Raw genomic sequence first — 17,548 nt, 5'->3', positions numbered from 1 at the left:
ACTACTACTACAATGAAAAATAACACTTGTTCGTAAACAATTGCTCTTACTATAGTCAGCCATCGTAATAATATATATTAATTTTATAGGAGCGACCTACTCTCTTTCTCTTTTGTGTAAAGCTTGATTTTTCTGCTTTTCCCTCTTAACTGTTACTGTGAGGAAAGGATCATATTTTACAAATAACCCTTGCTAGCGATGCTCAAGTTTCTCAAACATGACAATGGCCAAATAACTACTAAAGTTAGGTGTATGTGTGTCTTCATATGTAAACTTAGGGGTAATTTCAGGTTATTTCTAAAATACAGATTTTATTGGTGCAAACCGTAACAATTGCCTAGAGTTTGAGTTGTGGCACATGCTGGTCGTGCGTTTGAAAATCAGTCGAACGTCGTTCGCACACACGATAAGTCACGTGCTTCGATGCGAGCAACAGCATCGCTTAAGTAGAAATATTTTCAAAAAATTTTTCAATCAAACTGAATATTTGAGGTCAAAAAATTTTTTATTGGCGTGTTGGGTTTTTGAGAAAATTAGGTAATTTTAAAAATTGACCGAATGGATCACAATGCAGCTTTGCACTGGAGCTATGGCGCAGCCGCAATACCAACTACACCGCAAAATCATTGGAGTATACCTCCTCCACAAGCATCATCTACCACCACAACGCCCCACAGCCTGAAGCGTGCCATGTCTGAAAGTGATTGTGAAGAACTTTATTCGGAAGAATCATCTAAAGAACAGTATGTATCAAACGTCGTCATATTCACTTTCACAATCGAGATTATTTAGTGATATTCATTAGTTAACACTTTTCTCTATTAAATAGGATCTCTCCTAGCGATGCTGGAAGTTGTCAGTTGATGAGTCGCAAGAAGCGGCGTGGAGTCATTGAAAAGAAACGTCGCGATCGCATTAACTCTTCGCTGTCGGAATTGAAACGTCTTGTGCCATCGGCCTATGAAAAGCAAGGCTCAGCAAAATTAGAAAAGGCAGAAATATTACAACTTACTGTCGAGCATTTGAAAAATCTTCAAAGCAAAGGTAAGTGTTGAAAATTAGTTTTTGAATAACTTTATATAAAAATTTCTTTCTTATATGAGCTTTCCTAAATATCCTTTCAAATGTAGTTTTAAAAAACTTCCCAAATATGAAAGTTTAGAAAGAAATTTCGCTAATTCAAATTCAAAATTAGACCCTTTTTACTATACCATAAGCACACTTCTTTTTTTTGTTTAGTAATGCTTCGGATATATACATAGGACTGCTATAGACGTCGTATACGTCGATGGATTAACTGTAAATTACCAAACCTATTCAATCTTAAATAAATGTGCACATAATTGAGCGCTGCACCATTAGTAATGTATACAATGCTTTTCGCGCGATTTCGGTAACTTGGATTTTCTTCGAGTTGATGTTTTAGACCATTTTTGATTCAATTTCCTTGCGCACACATTGTACACATTGCGTAAATGTATTGCAATGGTGAATATTTTTCCATAATTCTTTTTGGTTTTTTTTTTTTTTTAAATTAAAATTTTTGCAGTCATCGATATTTAATATTAGATGGCATCTGAGTAAATCTTTACGAAAGTTACAGCCATTTTGCGAAGCATTAACATTAGATAAGCTCTTCTATACAACGTAGCAAAATTTGAAAGGGTTTTTTGCACCAAAATGGATTGCTTTTACAAAAAGGTTGCACCGCTTCAATTATATTATGAAAATAAAAATATGAAAAAACTAAATTGCCTGACATGGATAGAATTTTTAGTACTTAGAGAGCTAGCTTATACTAAAATGAGAAGAACATAAAAATTGAATATCATTGGCAGCATGCATTAATTTTCAGAATTTTCTTTGATGCAAACATAACACTATTGTGAAATAACGGGTACAAATTACCCATCCAAAGTACTATCCACCACTAGCCATAAACTTGCTGACAATATTTGAATTCTAGTACAGTTGTTTACTTATCTTCAAAAGCTACTTACGAAAGCTATAAATTTTTTGGTACCATAAAAATAGAAAAGCATTGTGTCATTAATGAGAGCGAGTGTTACTCCGAAAGAGCAGTGTCTCGCAATTATGGCAGTATATTCCATTCCAATACTTTCTACCTTTTTTTGTCACTATTGTAATGAAGCTGAACATTGTTTACTCTAATGTTTGATTGAATTACATTAGCCATGGTCGACAAAGTTCCTAAGTGGTGTTTTTGTTGTGCTTGAGAAGTTCGTAACGCACAACGCCTTTATAAGTATAAGTTTGGAGCCATTGACATTGGAATCCAAAAGCGTAGTTAGCTTAGGTTTTAACGCATTTACCGTAGTTATAAAATCTGTATATTATGTATACGCGATTGGGCAGTGATTATGACCGAATCTTTAGACTAATTTAGTTGAATTGCAAACTTAAACCATTGCATACTTTAGAACACAAACTGCCAAATGATTTACAAGCAATTGCGAGCTTGTCAACTTGCCGATGAAAATCTTTTTATAATCCAAATAATGTTTAGCTTAAAACGGGTGGAGAAAAATTTCCAAATATTAGAAAAATTTTTCAATAACGTAATCAATTTTCGGAAAACAGCCCCGCAGAATATTGGAGCTAATCTATTTGACTCTTGACGCTTTTTAAAAATATGTATAATTTGCCATCTATTCGCTACATATTTCTACGTGCGACAAAATGGTATTATTTGATTGTAGTATGTTTTTCTGATCAAGATAGAATATTGGCTCCGTATGCTCAAAGTGTCAAATGTCAAAAATTGAACAACTTCATTCAACTGTTCCGGTAGACAAATTATAACAAATATTACGCAAGATGAAATATCCAGCCGTGGTGGGTTGTTTGACTATGACGTTTCATACTCTAACCAAGATCTCTTACTTTTTGCTTACTAGACTGCTGTTATCGTGATAGAAACCACGTCTTTCCTCGTGATCAATTCTGAACTCTTCAACTCAATTGCGCACTGAATCATTTGCGGAAAGCAAGAAGTGGAAATAACCTTCTGATCAGCTTGAAGCATTATTGCATTGCAATCCCGCGAAATATCACCTTAGGTGCCATGAGATTGCCCTTTACCACCATATGCACAGCGCTTCCTGATAAAAAATGATACGAAAATGTTTTTGATCTGGCGTTCTCTCGTAACGTTATTATAGAGTAAAACGAGTCCGTCCACTTAAAGTTTTTCTAGAAACCTTAAACATTTTTCATGAGTTTCTGTTAACTAGCACCTCTAAAAAATTCTCATAATTGCCCACAATTCGGGAAAAGCTAAAGAGAAAATATAATGAAGTCTTTGCTCGTGTATCGCAAAAAATTACGTATATAAAGCCATTCAAACCTACAACTTACTAAATAAAGCAATTCTTACTTTATACTTGAGAATGTGGAATTTCCTTTCGCAAACCACCTTAAGTAAAATAATTGCGAGGGTTCAAAAATATCATTTTTATACAGGTTAAAATAGGTAAAAATTTTCTTAATTGGTAGTAACTTTCCTAATAGAAAAGTTTGTTTAATCCTGAAGCAAGGCATTTAGAAAAATTTTTGAAGTCTCCCTAAAGTTTTCAATATTAAAGAAGAGGCTTGAGCAATGAGATAATGCCTATCGGCGTGGTCGCACAGTGCCAATTTACAGAAAAATCACCCTTATTCGGCAAACGATTCCCAATAAGAAATTGAAATCTAAAGGAGAGGGTTGATGTGTTTATACATTTATATTAAACCTAGCACTCATCAAACTAAACGGAGCGTGGGAAATAAATATTATTCTTATGTGAAAATTCAACTAGTTTAATTTGAAAAAATCAGTCTGCAATAATGTTATTGTTTTATATATATTCATTTATTTATTTACTTTTTTTTGCGCAATTGCAGGTGCGGACGCTTTGAGTTATGATCCGCAGCGTTTTGCTATGGACTATCATATTATCGGTTTCCGCGAGTGCGCAGCTGAAGTAGCCCGTTATTTAGTAACGATTGAAGGAATGGATATACAGGATCCTTTACGTTTGCGTTTAATGTCACATTTACAATATTTTGTACAGCAACGTGAGTTGTCGGGTAAAGGTTGTCCAGGCAGTACTAGTGGTTGGTCAGCACATTCTACGGCTGCCGGATATCAAGCAAATTGTGCAGTGGCGACCTACCAAACTTATCCTGCAACTGCCAGCCATCTCGGTGCAGCAAGTTCTGGTTATGCTACAAATATACCAGCAGTCGGTTTACATCAATATCCTCCTCTCTCTTTATCACCGAACTCAACGCATTTACATGCGCAACAGCAACAAAATATTCAACAAAATGGACGCTCTGATTCAGTCGGACCAAACCAAGATAATACAACAATGACGCATGCAAATCATTCTAGCGCACAGCAAACCGCCGTGGTTACACAGCCCCACCAGACTCAACAAACGCAACAACAACAACATGTTACGCACTCTCAACACACACCGAGCAACTCACACGAACCCCATCAACAGCAGCAACAACAACACGACCAACAACAAGGCATTCATCATCACTACACCCACGATCAAGGGGCCACTTATATTGAATTGACTAGCAGCCACCCACATCAACCACATAGAGATCCCACAGCGACGGCTTCTAGCGGTAGCCTCACATATGCAGTGCCTTCACAATATCCGGCAACGGTGGGACAAGATTACAATACCAATGCTGGGGTATATGTTACTGCTAATGGCTCAACGAAACCTTATCGTCCTTGGGGAGCTGAAATGGCTTACTGATTATTGACGGAAAGAAAGAAAAAGAGATAGAGAAAACGGGAACAATTAGTGTACAGCGATTTAAAACTTTAACATAACCTATGTGATAAGACGTGTGTGTGTGTGTGTGTGTGTTTCTTTTGAAAAACTGTTTAAAAATTAAAAAAGATATTGTTTTCATAAGAATTTTTCTTAAATAAAGCCAATCTAAGTCATTAATTCATAACTTTATAGAAACATACATAAAAAGTTTTTTTTATAAAACAAGTTGAAAATAATTTATTAATAGAGTTGAAAATAATCTATAAATGGAATAGAAAAGATTTTAAAAATAAAAAATATTACGGACGAAAACCTTGCCTTTAAATATTATCTAGGAAAACTGAAAAACAGAAGTGCAAGGGTCGTATTATTTTATTATTATTATTTGAAAAAGGAAAGAGAAATGAAATGAAACGAAGAGAGGACTATAGAATATAATAGAAGAGGAGGGAAAAAGGAGAGCAAAAAAGGGGTCCAAGAAGAGACAAGACAAAGCAAAAAAGGAGTCGGAGGGAAAAATGGAAGAAGAAAACAAAACGAAAAATGGAAACAAATGAAAGAAAGAACCAAAGAAAAGGAAAGCAACAGAATGGAAAGAAGAGAAGAGTCGTATGAACTTCAGCTTTCATTATATGACAGTGGATTCAAAAAAATGTCCCAGCCGGTCCAAAGATGTCACAATTTAGAATGCCTGAACAGTACTACTTAACCACTTTTGGCGAGAAATTTTGAAAATTTCATGTTTTTTTCATATAACGACTTTTCAGAATACGGCGTTATATAGGGAGTGTTCGAACTGGACCGATCTGAGCCTTTTTCAATAGCGTTCGTCTTCGGGTCAAAACACGTCACTGTATCACTTCAGACGGACAGACAGGTTTAGATCAATTCAGATTCTGAACGATTCTGAATCGAACTGTATAATAAAAGATTGATCTTTCTTCAACACTTCTGCGTGTTACATACGTCCACTTACGACCTAATACACCCTGTACCGCAATTGGCGTACGGTATAACAAGAATTAGTTTGCCCACAAGGTACATAAAATATGATACCAAAACTTATCACGGCCTGTCTTCAATGTAAATACGTATAGAATTTCTCCAAAAAATGTTTGTCATAAAATTTCATTTTATTTTTATTAAAAGTTTTCAAACTTTAAATGTATGAGAATATTGTTCTAAGTTTATTAAAGCATTATTAAGAAGGGGGATTACTGGGGTTTAAGTTAAGCATAAAAATTTAATCTTGGCATTACAGAAATTTGAAATAATTTTGATAGAGATACAATACACACATAAAAACTTTGTTTCCCAACTGCACAGTTGTAGATGGAATTTCAACGTAATTGTATTTCCATATTTCATTCATGGACTTTACGTCAGGCTAGACGTAGACACCGACAAGGAAATCCACGTATTTCGAATCTCTGACTCTCACAACGTCAAAATACCATTTTTTTTCGGTAACAGGTACGTAAAATGTTGAAAGCTTTAAAAAGTTGCGAAACAACTAAATTGAAAATCATGTTTCTAATAAAAACACGTTCGCAATTATAAATAAAATTAGACCTTTTTTAACTAAGCTTTCTTCCGGCGCTCATTAGCAAGAGCGCAGCGCAGCAGCTCTCTTATACTTATCAGTCATCTAATTTGTTTTAATTATCCCACCAGCTGTATTTTCCGCGTTTTAAACTTCTGTTTATGTAAATTTTTTTCTCTGGAAGGCATATTATGTAAAACAAAAAATAATGCACCAATGCATTGCTGACCGCTATTGCTACAAATGAATAGCGAGTAACCACCAAAACCGAAATGTGCGGACATTTTTGCACACGTAGATACAGCATTTCTCGTGCTTATTAATTATAATGAGTTTCAAGGACCAGAAATAAACTTACGGCTGCTGGGTTAACGATACAGTTCAGTGAGTTAACGTTCAACGCCGTTTAACACTATTCCTTGTTACCGGTTGCATAAACATTGCCTGAAAATCTTTCATGCATATGTTAAGCAAACAAAAAAGGATATATTACTTTGTGACCAGAATATCGTATTTGCACAGAAACATATAAGGTATATATTTATGATTAGGTACCTGTTGCCCGTCCATTGAAATCATGAATAAGACCGCAAAATTTCATCTAGTAAACTTTTATATTATTTTGATAAATTGAAGTAGGAAAAGGGCGATAATTATGAGTTTTTGGGAAAGCCTGGGCGTCCTCATACATTGAATTAGCTGATTTCCGCAGTCGACGTGACTTAAGCTACAAAAAAAAAAAAAAAACTCCAGATGAATATATTTTTTTTAAATCAAGAATTGGAAAATTTTCGAATTTTTAAAAAAAGAAACCAGAGCTTGCTATTTCGATGAAAATACGAACGTAGGAGAATCGGATTACTGAAAACGAAGAAATCGCTGATGGAAATGTTGTGCCTTTGAATAAATACTTGATAACCTTCCACTACTCTACGTGAAAAAGACGCTTTTCGCGATCACATTCGGTTACTGAATTTCCTAGAAAGTTTATTTCTGCGAATAACTAAAACAGTAGAAGAGAAAATGTACATACTCATAAGTCACCGAACTATTGTTAGCAATTCTGAAAAATTTTCTGCACTGAAAAAGAATATTTTTAAAAATAGTATAAACATACTTATAATTTTTAACAGAATTGCGTGAGATATTCTAATGAAATAACTTCCCACGCTGGTTAATGTCGTATATCCCCTCATGGAAAAGCGATATATGTTAACTTTGTGTAAACTCCGCTTTCTAAGAGATAATAAAAAGAAACCATCCCTTATTACAACCAATCCCAATTAGAATATATGCTTGTGTGCAATTTAATTTAATGACATTTATGACATACATATTGTTCTGTTCATTGTTATTACTATTTTACATCCCGGTTGTTCTTGTAAACAGGCAATAGGTTTATTCAACTTTAAACGTAGTGCTTTGAATAAATACGTCAAGACAGTTTAGTTGACTTTTAACGCACAGAATGCGGGAGCAAAGCGGAGACGGTAAATGGATTATTAATATTTTTACGAGTCTTATGTCAAATATCCGAAAAACCTTAACTGTCAATATTTACTAAAAGCAACATAACAGGGACCTGCATTAATTTAACACACATTTGATTGATATATTTTCAGGTGCCAATGAATATTTTTTGTGATTCGATATTGAAAACTGTACGTACTTTTGTACCAAATATCAGTAAAAGTTTATTGGACAATTTTATTAAGATTTATTATAACCAAATAGATGAAAAAATTATAGAAAAAATATTAAAACTTCGAAAATAAGAATTTTCGTTCTTAATGTTGTCTTAGCTATAACCTTTTATTTTTTTTTTATTCAAATCAGTGCCAAGGAACTTGGTTTGGATTACTTATAATGCCCTTTTTATAATATTTTGCTGTAGTTGCCGCCGATGCAGTTGGTGAACTGACAGGGGGCTCTTGATTCAGGCCACTACTGCTTTCCGCTTTTAAAACAGCAGCACATTTCCAGTTGCGATTATAATTCACTGCAAGTAAAACGTAAAGGTTAAATCTTCGGGGATTCATGGAGCAACTGATGACTCACTGCGCCAAACTCTCACGCAACCGTCATCACCGGTCGAGATAAGCGTGGTGGCCAACATATTCCAACACACACGCCATACAGGACAATTGTGATCATTAAATTTTATAGTTTGCATATCCAGTTTAGAGTTACCAGTGGGATCACTAAACCGGGTTAATAGTAAATAGTAGAGAGTTGTTATAAATTAGTTAAGCCGAATTTTGGATATTAATAAGTGTTGAAAATTAAATGCTATAAAATACTCCTATGTATTATAGCACCCATGGCAAATCAAATCATAGTATTCCACTATTAAATTGTTTCTGTCAACCTCATTTCAAAGCAATATTTTGCATTCGAAATGCAAATACTTATATGATTATACAAAATCGCTGTCTCTAACGAATGTTACAGGCCGTCCGCATTTTTTTACTTTTAATAAATTTTAAGTAGCGTTAAGGTTCTGTTCCTGGTTTACGAATTCTTAGAGGAAAACGGTGCGAAAGTACAAACATTACATAGATTAAAGAATTACAGGCAAGCATTGCGAAGTCTCACGTTAGATCTATAGGATGTAGTTGAAGAGGAATGTCCAGCGGACAGAAAAGTGAATCTATATGGAAAAAATGCGATAGGAAAATCACGGCTGGATTTATTCTAAATAAGACTTATATCAAAGACCACATTTTTTATGGGATAATATATTTATTTCCACATGAAATTGAGCTAAAATAAATTAACATCTTATGCTGATTATTATTAATAACTAATACAAAGTATGTACAAAGAAGTAAAGAAAAAATATGCCGAAAATGTGGAAGGAATAAAATTAATGTATAAATAAATAAGAGAGAGAGAAAAAAAAAAGGATAAAATCATGTGCAGGTCTAGTACAGAGACGCACCCGCAACCGATGCAGATCCGAATTGTAAGTGAACCCGTAAGCCGTTAAAAACATGCAAAGGCTTGGCAACCGATAATAGTAAGGAAATTCAATTAATTTTCGAATGATACTAAGACGTTAAGATTGCATGTTAATATGAATACGACATAGGCAAATCGCGCACATTAAGGAAACTTGATTTGATAATAGGGTCAAATGACTCTAAACGGATTAAAAAGCTCGTAATTTGATATATTTATCTATCGCCCACATTTGATACATTTATTTATATTATCGGGTCTGGATATGATCCATGTACTAACAAAGCTTTCTTGGTTTAATACCAATCTACATGTGAAGCACAGAAAAGCAGCTAAATATGATTTTGTCCCCAAAAGAAAAATCAAATTGGAGTGGTAGTCAAAATGATCGCAAATTATGCAACGTCTACGTGGTTCCTATGGCTGCGGGATCAATTGCTTAAGAATCTAAGTAGAAGTAGGCAATGGGTTTAAATGCAGTGAAAGATGAGTACGGAGCACTTTATGAAGGTATCAAATAATCTATTTTTCATCGAGTTTTATTATTTGAACGCGGACTAAAATAACATACAGAGATTCCAGCGCGCTTTTCATGGTAATGGGCCCTGACTGTACATAAGCACGCCGATGTAGTCGTTCAGTATATACGAAGAAAGTGTGCCTCTGCTAAATATTAGTGAAATATATAATATCTGAAGAACCAGATATACTAACAAAGACTCTAATGAAAGCGAAACAGGCTAAAATTAGAAAAATTTCAAAAATCAGAATCAATTTCTAAATAGCAAAGAAAAAATGATGAAGTCAGTCAAAAAAATTAAATATACAGAATATAATAACAAACGGCAAGTGATAAATAGCAAAAATAAATAAATACAACAGTAATCATAAGTCACAGCCATAAAGAAATACATGTTATATAAATAATCGAAGTCTAAATTAAAACAAGGAAAAATTTACGTTCCTTAAAAACGCATAAATTCAAATATATTATATTTTTGAAAAGAAATGTTGCTTTTTCTCAGAGCAATAATTGGAATAAAAAAGTTGCAATAGGCGGACGCAAAAAACTAATATTTTGCAATAGGAGCAACTTTTTAGAGCTTCCGCCGATAAGACAAATTGAAACCATTGAGGGGAAATTAATGCTTAACAATAGCAGAGAAAACTATGCATCGTATACATCTGGATGATAGCCTAACGAAACTTGCCAGAGTATGCATTACAGACTCACAACTAGAGACGAATCGCGCATTTTGGAGAGGAAGGAACCAATCGACCCAAAATTTGGGCCAGGAGTGCGCTGACCAACTATGCATACCATTTTAGAATCAAAACCACAGTTCACATTTAATGATTTCTTTAATAGCCATGAACTGAACCACACTTTATGCAGAACTGTACAGCTTTCTGTAAACATACGCCTTTAAATTCTCCAGTAACTTTGCTGCTTACAAGTTAGTATGCTATACTAGACAAAACTACGATGGACATGCGATAAAAACTTTCATATATATTCTACAAAAATGTATATATAATCAACCCATTCGTCCAATATTACAGACTATACAAAATTCGTGTTTTTTAGGATTAAGGTAACGGATAGAATAGATTCGAACGTAGCCGTAAATGAGTTTCTTATTTGTTTTATTTCTATATATGTATTAAATGATTGCAAAAATGTTGATCAGCGATTTCAACAGGCAAAAATTATAAACAAAAGGAAAATACCACTGCACATAACGGTTGAATTTGATGGTTTTGCCCTTCCTTTGCATAAAATAAGTTTTCCATTTAATATTACGTACGCAGACGCTAATCAGGGAGTGCCAAAAATTCTCGTTCTTTCAAATTCATTACTTTTGTGGTTTATTTGAAGAAATCTGCTGCTGAAACCCTACTCCCACTTGTTTCGTTTTTGGTTTAGGAGTTTAAAAGTGGCGACAAGAATTGGCTGAAAATGCCTGTTTTGACCACTTGCTATAATGGCTGTCCAAGATACACTGTCGCAGCTCGAATGGAAAGTTCTGCCACACCCAGCCTACTCACCAGACATGGCGTCCCTGATTATTACTTGTTCAGGCCGATTCAGCAAGGCTGGCGCTCAAGTCCACAAAGTTGAAGAAGTGCGAAAATGGGTTGGTGGAAATATTTTATAACTTTTTTGACATACTAGTAGTCAGGCTATGTGGTTGTTTCTTGCGAATAATTCTACTGAAAAAGATTATAGATCATGGAAAGGTTTGACGTTATATAATTTATGCCAAAGACGTTTGTGTAGATCACACTTCAGGTAAATAGTTACAATGAGAAGCAACGAGATTGTAGGCGGGCGGTTCTACTTATTACTTTTCTCACATATTTAGTGACCAATGCCGGCTGGGCCAAGCCGGCCGCATCTAGAATGATAAGGATAAAAAGATATAAAGCGTATTGTAACGCCGCATAGAAAGATGATTGTAAGAGAATAAATATCTGAGAGTAGTTAAAACTGTCAAGAATATGATTTTTTACAGTGTAAAATTTACATGCGGAAAATAAGCGTAACATTAGAATAGCTTGAGAGGCACTAGAGGCATAACCTTTTAAGGATACTAAGTGTAACGTAATAGCGATCTTCAGGGTAAACAAAGAGCAAAGCACGGGAAAGAGGTCGCCCATTTATATTATGGAATTCCATGTATAAAGTTTTATTATGGCCGTTCGGCGTTTTGTTCATTTAGAATAAGAAAAGTTACAAATATTAAATCAAAGCTCACCATGACGATATGATTGGCCGGATGGGGTTAATCGATTAACGTTTATATCAAAACGCCAAAGGACAAAATGTATGTTGAAATCCTTTAACATCATGTTTATATTATCATCTCTTAACGAGGTAGATATATCTAAGTATCAAGCAATCAAATTCGAAACATGTTATAAGAATATTTCTTAAATTTTCTTTAATATTATACATAATATAAGTAATACATAAGTAGATGCCCGGAATCAAACCTACCATTTTTACCATATCTGCACTCTCTTCAAAAACTTTCTGTATTGAACATACCTAGTTTTAACCACTTTCCTGAAAAACAGCTATGGGTAACATTAAAATATTTTCGATGCTATCAGCAAAGAAATTAACAGCAAAATGAACAGCTGACTTACGAACTTCTATCACTCGGGTGCAGTTCTGGGCTTTGTAGTTTAGGAGATCAAGGTGGAAATTTGGCTTATATAGCTGTGGAAGATTTTAAGATGCAACGGACTAAGAAGTGACAGTACCAGAGGGCGCAAATTTAAAGGGTGACTTGAACGAAGAATGATTAATATCAATACAAATACTTAAAGAGGATTGGAAAATAAAGTGTTAGTGAAGAAGCTCGTGGAGATAAAAACAAGAAGACTTCAACGGATAAAATAGACTTCAACGTCATCTATTTTGAGATTTATTAAAGCCACCATTGAACAATGGCAGATATTAAGAAATCTCCGAAATTTGGAAAATGGACTTACATAAATCAATCCCTTTCAATTTGCAATTAGAGCATATCCACAGGGCTTCTTTTTTAAACTCATAAATTACATCCATAGCGGGCTCAAGGAGACCGAAAAGCTTCTCATGCGTCAATGCGTCTCAGCAAAGTGAGAACTCGGCAGAGCAGAAAGATATTACCATTCAAAAGATATGTAAACGTTCTTAAGCACAAGATATAATTTCTTGACACAGTGTGTCGTATAATAGCTTAATTGCTAACAAAGCGGCGTATGATAATACAGTAAGAAAATAAAAAGGCCTAAAATCAAAAAATATTACTACCAATAATAAAAGCGAAGTACAAATTAAGATGGAAATGCGTAAAACCGATAAATATGAACAAGACCACGAATTTGATAAGCCTTCCGCCAGCGCTTGTTAATTTGAATTGTTCGCTAGTATTGCAAACATTTTTACGCAACATCACAAAACAATTAAATAACATATATACCTGACGTCCTGCATCTCAGCATTAAGCTGTCGAAAAAATCTGCAACGTAATCCCACAAACTATGAAACTGTATCTAACACATTACAAGTGATAATACACATATGAGTTTTGATATATTGTAAAAATTTTTGATCATGAAGATTTCCAAAACAAATTGCAATTGCATTACGTGTTTGAAAACGTGTATACCAGGTTTGAGATTTTTGTTTTAATTTTTGAAATTTTCAGAAAATATCGCCGGAATTTGAAATAAATCAAAATTTTTACACTTTGCAAGGTGTGCGGTAATTATTTACAAAGTTCCCACCAAAATGCATGGTAATCAAGCAATGAAAAAATTGAATAAATGCCATATTTTCTTTGGGATATATATATTTCTATGTTCTACTTACGTTGTCCCCTTGATATTAACGATATATAAATCCTTACTAGCAACAGCTAATATGTGAAAAGTACGTCCAGCATTTGGGGCAAAAGATAAATCAGTAACAGGATCTGTGATGTCATTGATGGTATCGACCTTAACACATTTGCGTGCATTCTCACTGTAAGCAAATATAAAAACTTTACCCGTAATTGTGGCCATATCATCGCTACCAGCCTAGAAAGAAATAATGCTGATAAAAAAAACAACTCTCTCCACAAATTTGCGCTTTACCGCTAATAATTGGGAAGACAATTTGTAAGTTGAAGTATTCCATGACAGACAACTTAGAGGAAATTTATTAGCAATTTCGTGCTGTACCGGCCATTGGCTTAAATTCATTATATCTGGGGCTTCATAAATACGTATAATACCATCAGCAGACGCAGTGGCCAACACTAGACCTAAATACTTTGGTGCAAATTCTACGTCAGTTACACTCGTCCGTGAATCTACCAAAGTGGTTCGTCGGACCCAACGTCTCGTTGGAGTCATAGTCGCCGCTACCTTCTCACCCAGTACTTCTTCCCAGACGGAAGCAGTCCGATCAAATGAGCATGTAGCCAATACCTGCCCAAACTCCGGATGAGCCCACGATACTCGCCATATTGACCCAGAGTGCGCCTTCCAACTTGATGTTACAGACCACTTTCCTTGATCGTTTTCATCCCAAACCTGTAACGCTTATATTGTCAGCTTCTTTCAAAAGCTTTACACGAAGACACTCTACCTTTACTGTTTGATCACTGGAACAAGTAGCCATGCGACGTCCATAATAATCAAATACCACATCATGTATAACATCTTTGTGATCAGCAATTATCTGTTCTACTTCAAACATTTTTTCCACAAATTTACGAAATTTTGTTTTATTGTTTAGTAAAACGTTAAGTACAATAAAATAAATCAGGTAAAGTTATAGCAAACAGCTGTTTTCTTTATTTAAGCAATATAAATTAAGGGAGAGTTTCTATACAGTTACACACATGTTAACAATAGCGTGCAAGCATCGCAAAACGGGTAATATGACATCTTCAATTAACAATATATTGTTTTATAAAAAATGAAGTCACTTTTTCGTTAAGTGGAAAGCAACTCTGTATAAACACGACTTCATAAGAATTCGTTTGCACGCCATCTGAATTTTTCGCTCTCATATTGGTAATATAGTGAGAAGAAACGATTTGCGTGAAGAAGCAACGATACGTTATGAACTATTACGAATGTTAACGCGGAAAAACAAAATACAACGCAAATTCCCGTATATTTTGTTCCCGATTTCCCGTGTTAAAAAAAGTCATTCTTTGACAAAAGAGGGTAATCATGTAAGCAATCAATTCTCGCTGTAACTATCGCTCCGTCTTTTTTTTGGGATATAGTTGATTGTCGTCCATAGGTTAATCATGTACCATTATCATCAACTTTTCAATACTCGTCACGTTTTCCAGAAACACGTAAAAAATAAGGCCCAAGCCGTTTTCTATAAATAAACCACATACGGAAGCGTAGTGGAGGGACACGTAAAAGCAAAATAGCACATCAGCAGTGTGTCTCACATATATTTAGAAATTTTATGCCAGGTATAAGAATATATATTTAAATATGCAAAATGAAATAAATTAATGCAAATGTAAACGAGTTGAAACCACACAACCTGAATTGCTCTGTGAAATAATAATATTTTAGTATGTTTAGCTTATATAGCAAATCTATATGATTTTTTTTTTTTTTTGGATTGTTGGGTGGAGATGGACTAAGCCAATAGATTTCTGGCTCATTTGTCCTGATAATAAAATGTAATTTTGGTCAGAAATATGCATAGAACGCGACAAAAACAAGAGCGACCGTAATAAAATAAATAAATTTTATATATCTGTATAAATCCAATTAACTGTTCGTTAATTAATTTTCAGCAATATCTGAGTATAACAAAATGAGACTTGCGATCGGGAAAAACGAGACTACACTCCCCACATCTAGAAAAAAAAAAAAAATTATTTAACGTTTTCCTTAAAAATGGATTTACTTGCTTGTAATAAGCAGGATTTAAATGTGGGCGTATGTGCTCAACAAGCGAACCCCGCTCACGAAATTTCCTATTACAACATCTGACGTAGCGTCGCACGTTGTGTTCAGCACGCATATGCCGATTAAGGGCTCTAAAGTTGGTCGCCTCTTCGTTGCATTTTTCACAATGTAATGACATAAATTTGGCTATTTCCTCATCAACAGCTAAAGAAGCGTTTTTATGGTCGCCATGACCCACCAATTCATGCTGTCGTAATAAATATCTTCTAACAAATTTCTTGGAACATTGTGAGCAGGAGAACATTTTATCCTCATCCTTTTGATGTTTGATAAGGAAATGATTTTGCATAGATTTACGGTCTGCGAAAACCCGCTTACATGGACCGCATCTAAAAACAAAATCAAAATAACATTTGGAAATCAAATTGACCCGCGGGAATTTATTCACTTGAAACAATCGGTATTTGCATGCTGTCGTATATGGTCAATTAGCAAAACTCGCGACGAAAATTTCCTATGACAACACCGGGTGTAACCTTTGATTTTATGTTCGGTGAGCATATGACTTTGAAGAGCGCTAAAGTTTGCAACTTCCAACTTGCATCGCTCACATTGTAGTTTCATAAACTTAGCGATCTCCTCATCGATAGCCAAACTTTTGGGATCTTCAAGGGGTTTTTTCAATTTTGTCTTTTTTGGATCATTGTTTTCGCTTTTACTCAATTTTCTTGTACCTTTTTCATTTGCACTCCGTGGTAATTTGGGCGAAGCATTTTTCATTCTAATCGTTCTTGCAGACTTGACAGATTTTTCCTTTTTTGATAGTTTAGTACTTTTTCTTTTGTTGCCAATTTTTGTTTCCTCGCTATTAAATGGGTCGCCATCGTCATCATCAAATTTTTCATCTTTGTAATTAATGACATTCCTAACTTCTTCCGCAGCATTAGTGCTTAAACGTTTGTCATTGAAATCGTTTTCTTTTAGAAGTAATGATGATTTATTATCCGCCTCATCTATTGGCATCTCAAAAGGATACTCATCATTAGATTCGTTCAAATCATCATTGGGCTCAAGTTTATTTGAAAAAGGAATCGATTGAATCATAACATTTTCTAGGGAATGCTCTACATTATTGTTTTCTAGTTTCACTACGACATTCTCGCCTAGATTGCTCTGAGCTTTCTCAACACTTTTATAGAACTCATGGAAATCAGAGACTTTAAGCCAACAATTATTACAAATTACTGTTGATATTTGATCGTTTTGTTGGAGCTGCAGAACAGAAGAAAACTTTTTTATTTTCTTTGCGGAAATAGTCGAAAATTATTTACCTCAAACCAAAAATATTTTGCAATTATTGAGGCCATATCCAGTTTGGACTCCGCCGCATCAAAGACGCTTTTAAATTCATTAACTTCTTTCAAACACAAGCGACAAATCATTCTTAGTTACATTCACTTAAATGTGGGAGACAAAATATCTATTGCAAGGGAGGAATTCTTGTAATGGCTTTCTTCTTGTTTTTATTTAAAGCATTCCTAGTAAATTGACAACATAAAACAAATAATAGTGCATTTGACAATAAGAATAGCGAGCAGGGGAACGCTTTTGCTCTTAACTTTGCAATTGTAATGAAACGAACGAGAACGGAAATATAACACTGAGCGTAAATTTTGAATTTGTTTCTGCAATATGTATGACTACGATATTCGCGCTCACGAGGTCTCCGTCTTATAGACCAATAGAATGCAAATATTTGACAAATCTCGTCCACATTTGTACTAAAAACTAGGATATTGAAAGTGTTTTAAAAGGC

The 17,548-nt window shown here is 34.5% G+C and overlaps 3 protein-coding genes across 4 annotated transcripts; 1 reads left to right on the top strand and 2 right to left on the bottom strand.

The window, feature by feature from the left end:
* On the top strand, positions 1-4,781 carry LOC119642828 (hairy/enhancer-of-split related with YRPW motif protein). The gene is made up of 3 exons (XM_038042106.1): positions 1-743; positions 830-1,044; positions 3,904-4,781. The coding sequence occupies exons 1-3, from the start codon at positions 559-561 to the stop codon at positions 4,779-4,781; spliced, it is 1,278 nt and encodes a 425-aa protein (XP_037898034.1). The 5' UTR covers positions 1-558.
* A 916-nt stretch (positions 4,782-5,697) lies between these two features.
* LOC119642829 (nucleoporin seh1) lies at positions 5,698-14,781 on the bottom strand. Of its 2 annotated transcripts, XM_038042107.1 has the most exons (5): positions 14,435-14,781; positions 13,939-14,379; positions 13,673-13,881; positions 8,404-8,546; positions 8,015-8,344 (listed from the first exon to the last, which is right to left on the bottom strand). In XM_038042107.1, exons 1-5 carry the CDS (start codon positions 14,543-14,545, stop codon positions 8,178-8,180), a joined length of 1,071 nt encoding a protein of 356 aa, XP_037898035.1. In that variant the 5' UTR covers positions 14,546-14,781; the 3' UTR covers positions 8,015-8,177. The 2 variants fall into 2 exon arrangements, with proteins under 2 accessions (XP_037898036.1, XP_037898035.1); XM_038042108.1 differs by lacking the exons at positions 8,015-8,344; positions 8,404-8,546 and adding an exon at positions 5,698-7,072 and having other exon boundaries at positions 14,435-14,779.
* Positions 14,782-15,529: 748 nt separating this feature from the next.
* Positions 15,530-17,275, bottom strand: LOC119642834 (transcription factor grauzone-like). The gene is made up of 4 exons (XM_038042119.1): positions 17,064-17,275; positions 16,181-17,004; positions 15,735-16,121; positions 15,530-15,680 (listed from the first exon to the last, which is right to left on the bottom strand). The coding sequence occupies exons 1-4, from the start codon at positions 17,172-17,174 to the stop codon at positions 15,614-15,616; spliced, it is 1,389 nt and encodes a 462-aa protein (XP_037898047.1). The 5' UTR covers positions 17,175-17,275; the 3' UTR covers positions 15,530-15,613.
* Between the last annotated feature and the right edge of the window lie 273 nt (positions 17,276-17,548).

This window comes from Glossina fuscipes, unplaced genomic scaffold, assembly GCF_014805625.2.
Source record: "Glossina fuscipes isolate IAEA_lab_2018 unplaced genomic scaffold, Yale_Gfus_2 262, whole genome shotgun sequence".
Lineage (NCBI taxonomy): Eukaryota > Metazoa > Arthropoda > Insecta > Diptera > Glossinidae > Glossina > Glossina fuscipes.
The sequence above is the reverse complement of the archived record's forward strand: the minus strand, read 5'-3'. Positions and strand labels throughout refer to the sequence as shown.

What these genes read in the sequence shown, in the direction of transcription:
- LOC119642828 (XM_038042106.1), top strand. Translation starts at nt 559, where the DNA reads ATGGATCACAATGCAGCTTTGCACTGGAGCTATGGCGCAGCCGCAATA. An exon ending in GAAGAATCATCTAAAGAACA is followed by an intron (nt 744 to 829) that starts GTATGTATCAAA and finishes TCTATTAAATAG; the next exon opens with GATCTCTCCTAGCGATGCTG. An exon ending in GAAAAATCTTCAAAGCAAAG is followed by an intron (nt 1,045 to 3,903) that starts GTAAGTGTTGAA and finishes GCGCAATTGCAG; the next exon opens with GTGCGGACGCTTTGAGTTAT.
- LOC119642829 (XM_038042107.1), bottom strand. Translation starts at nt 14,545, where the DNA reads ATGTTTGAAGTAGAACAGATAATTGCTGATCACAAAGATGTTATACAT. An exon ending in CCAGTGATCAAACAGTAAAG is followed by an intron (nt 14,380 to 14,434) that starts GTAGAGTGTCTT and finishes TAAGCGTTACAG; the next exon opens with GTTTGGGATGAAAACGATCA. An exon ending in GTTAATATCAAGGGGACAAC is followed by an intron (nt 8,547 to 13,672) that starts GTAAGTAGAACA and finishes AACCCGGTTTAG; the next exon opens with TGATCCCACTGGTAACTCTA.
- LOC119642834 (XM_038042119.1), bottom strand. Translation starts at nt 17,174, where the DNA reads ATGATTTGTCGCTTGTGTTTGAAAGAAGTTAATGAATTTAAAAGCGTC. An exon ending in CAAAATATTTTTGGTTTGAG is followed by an intron (nt 17,005 to 17,063) that starts GTAAATAATTTT and finishes TCTGTTCTGCAG; the next exon opens with CTCCAACAAAACGATCAAAT. An exon ending in GCAAATACCGATTGTTTCAA is followed by an intron (nt 16,122 to 16,180) that starts GTGAATAAATTC and finishes TTTTGTTTTTAG; the next exon opens with ATGCGGTCCATGTAAGCGGG.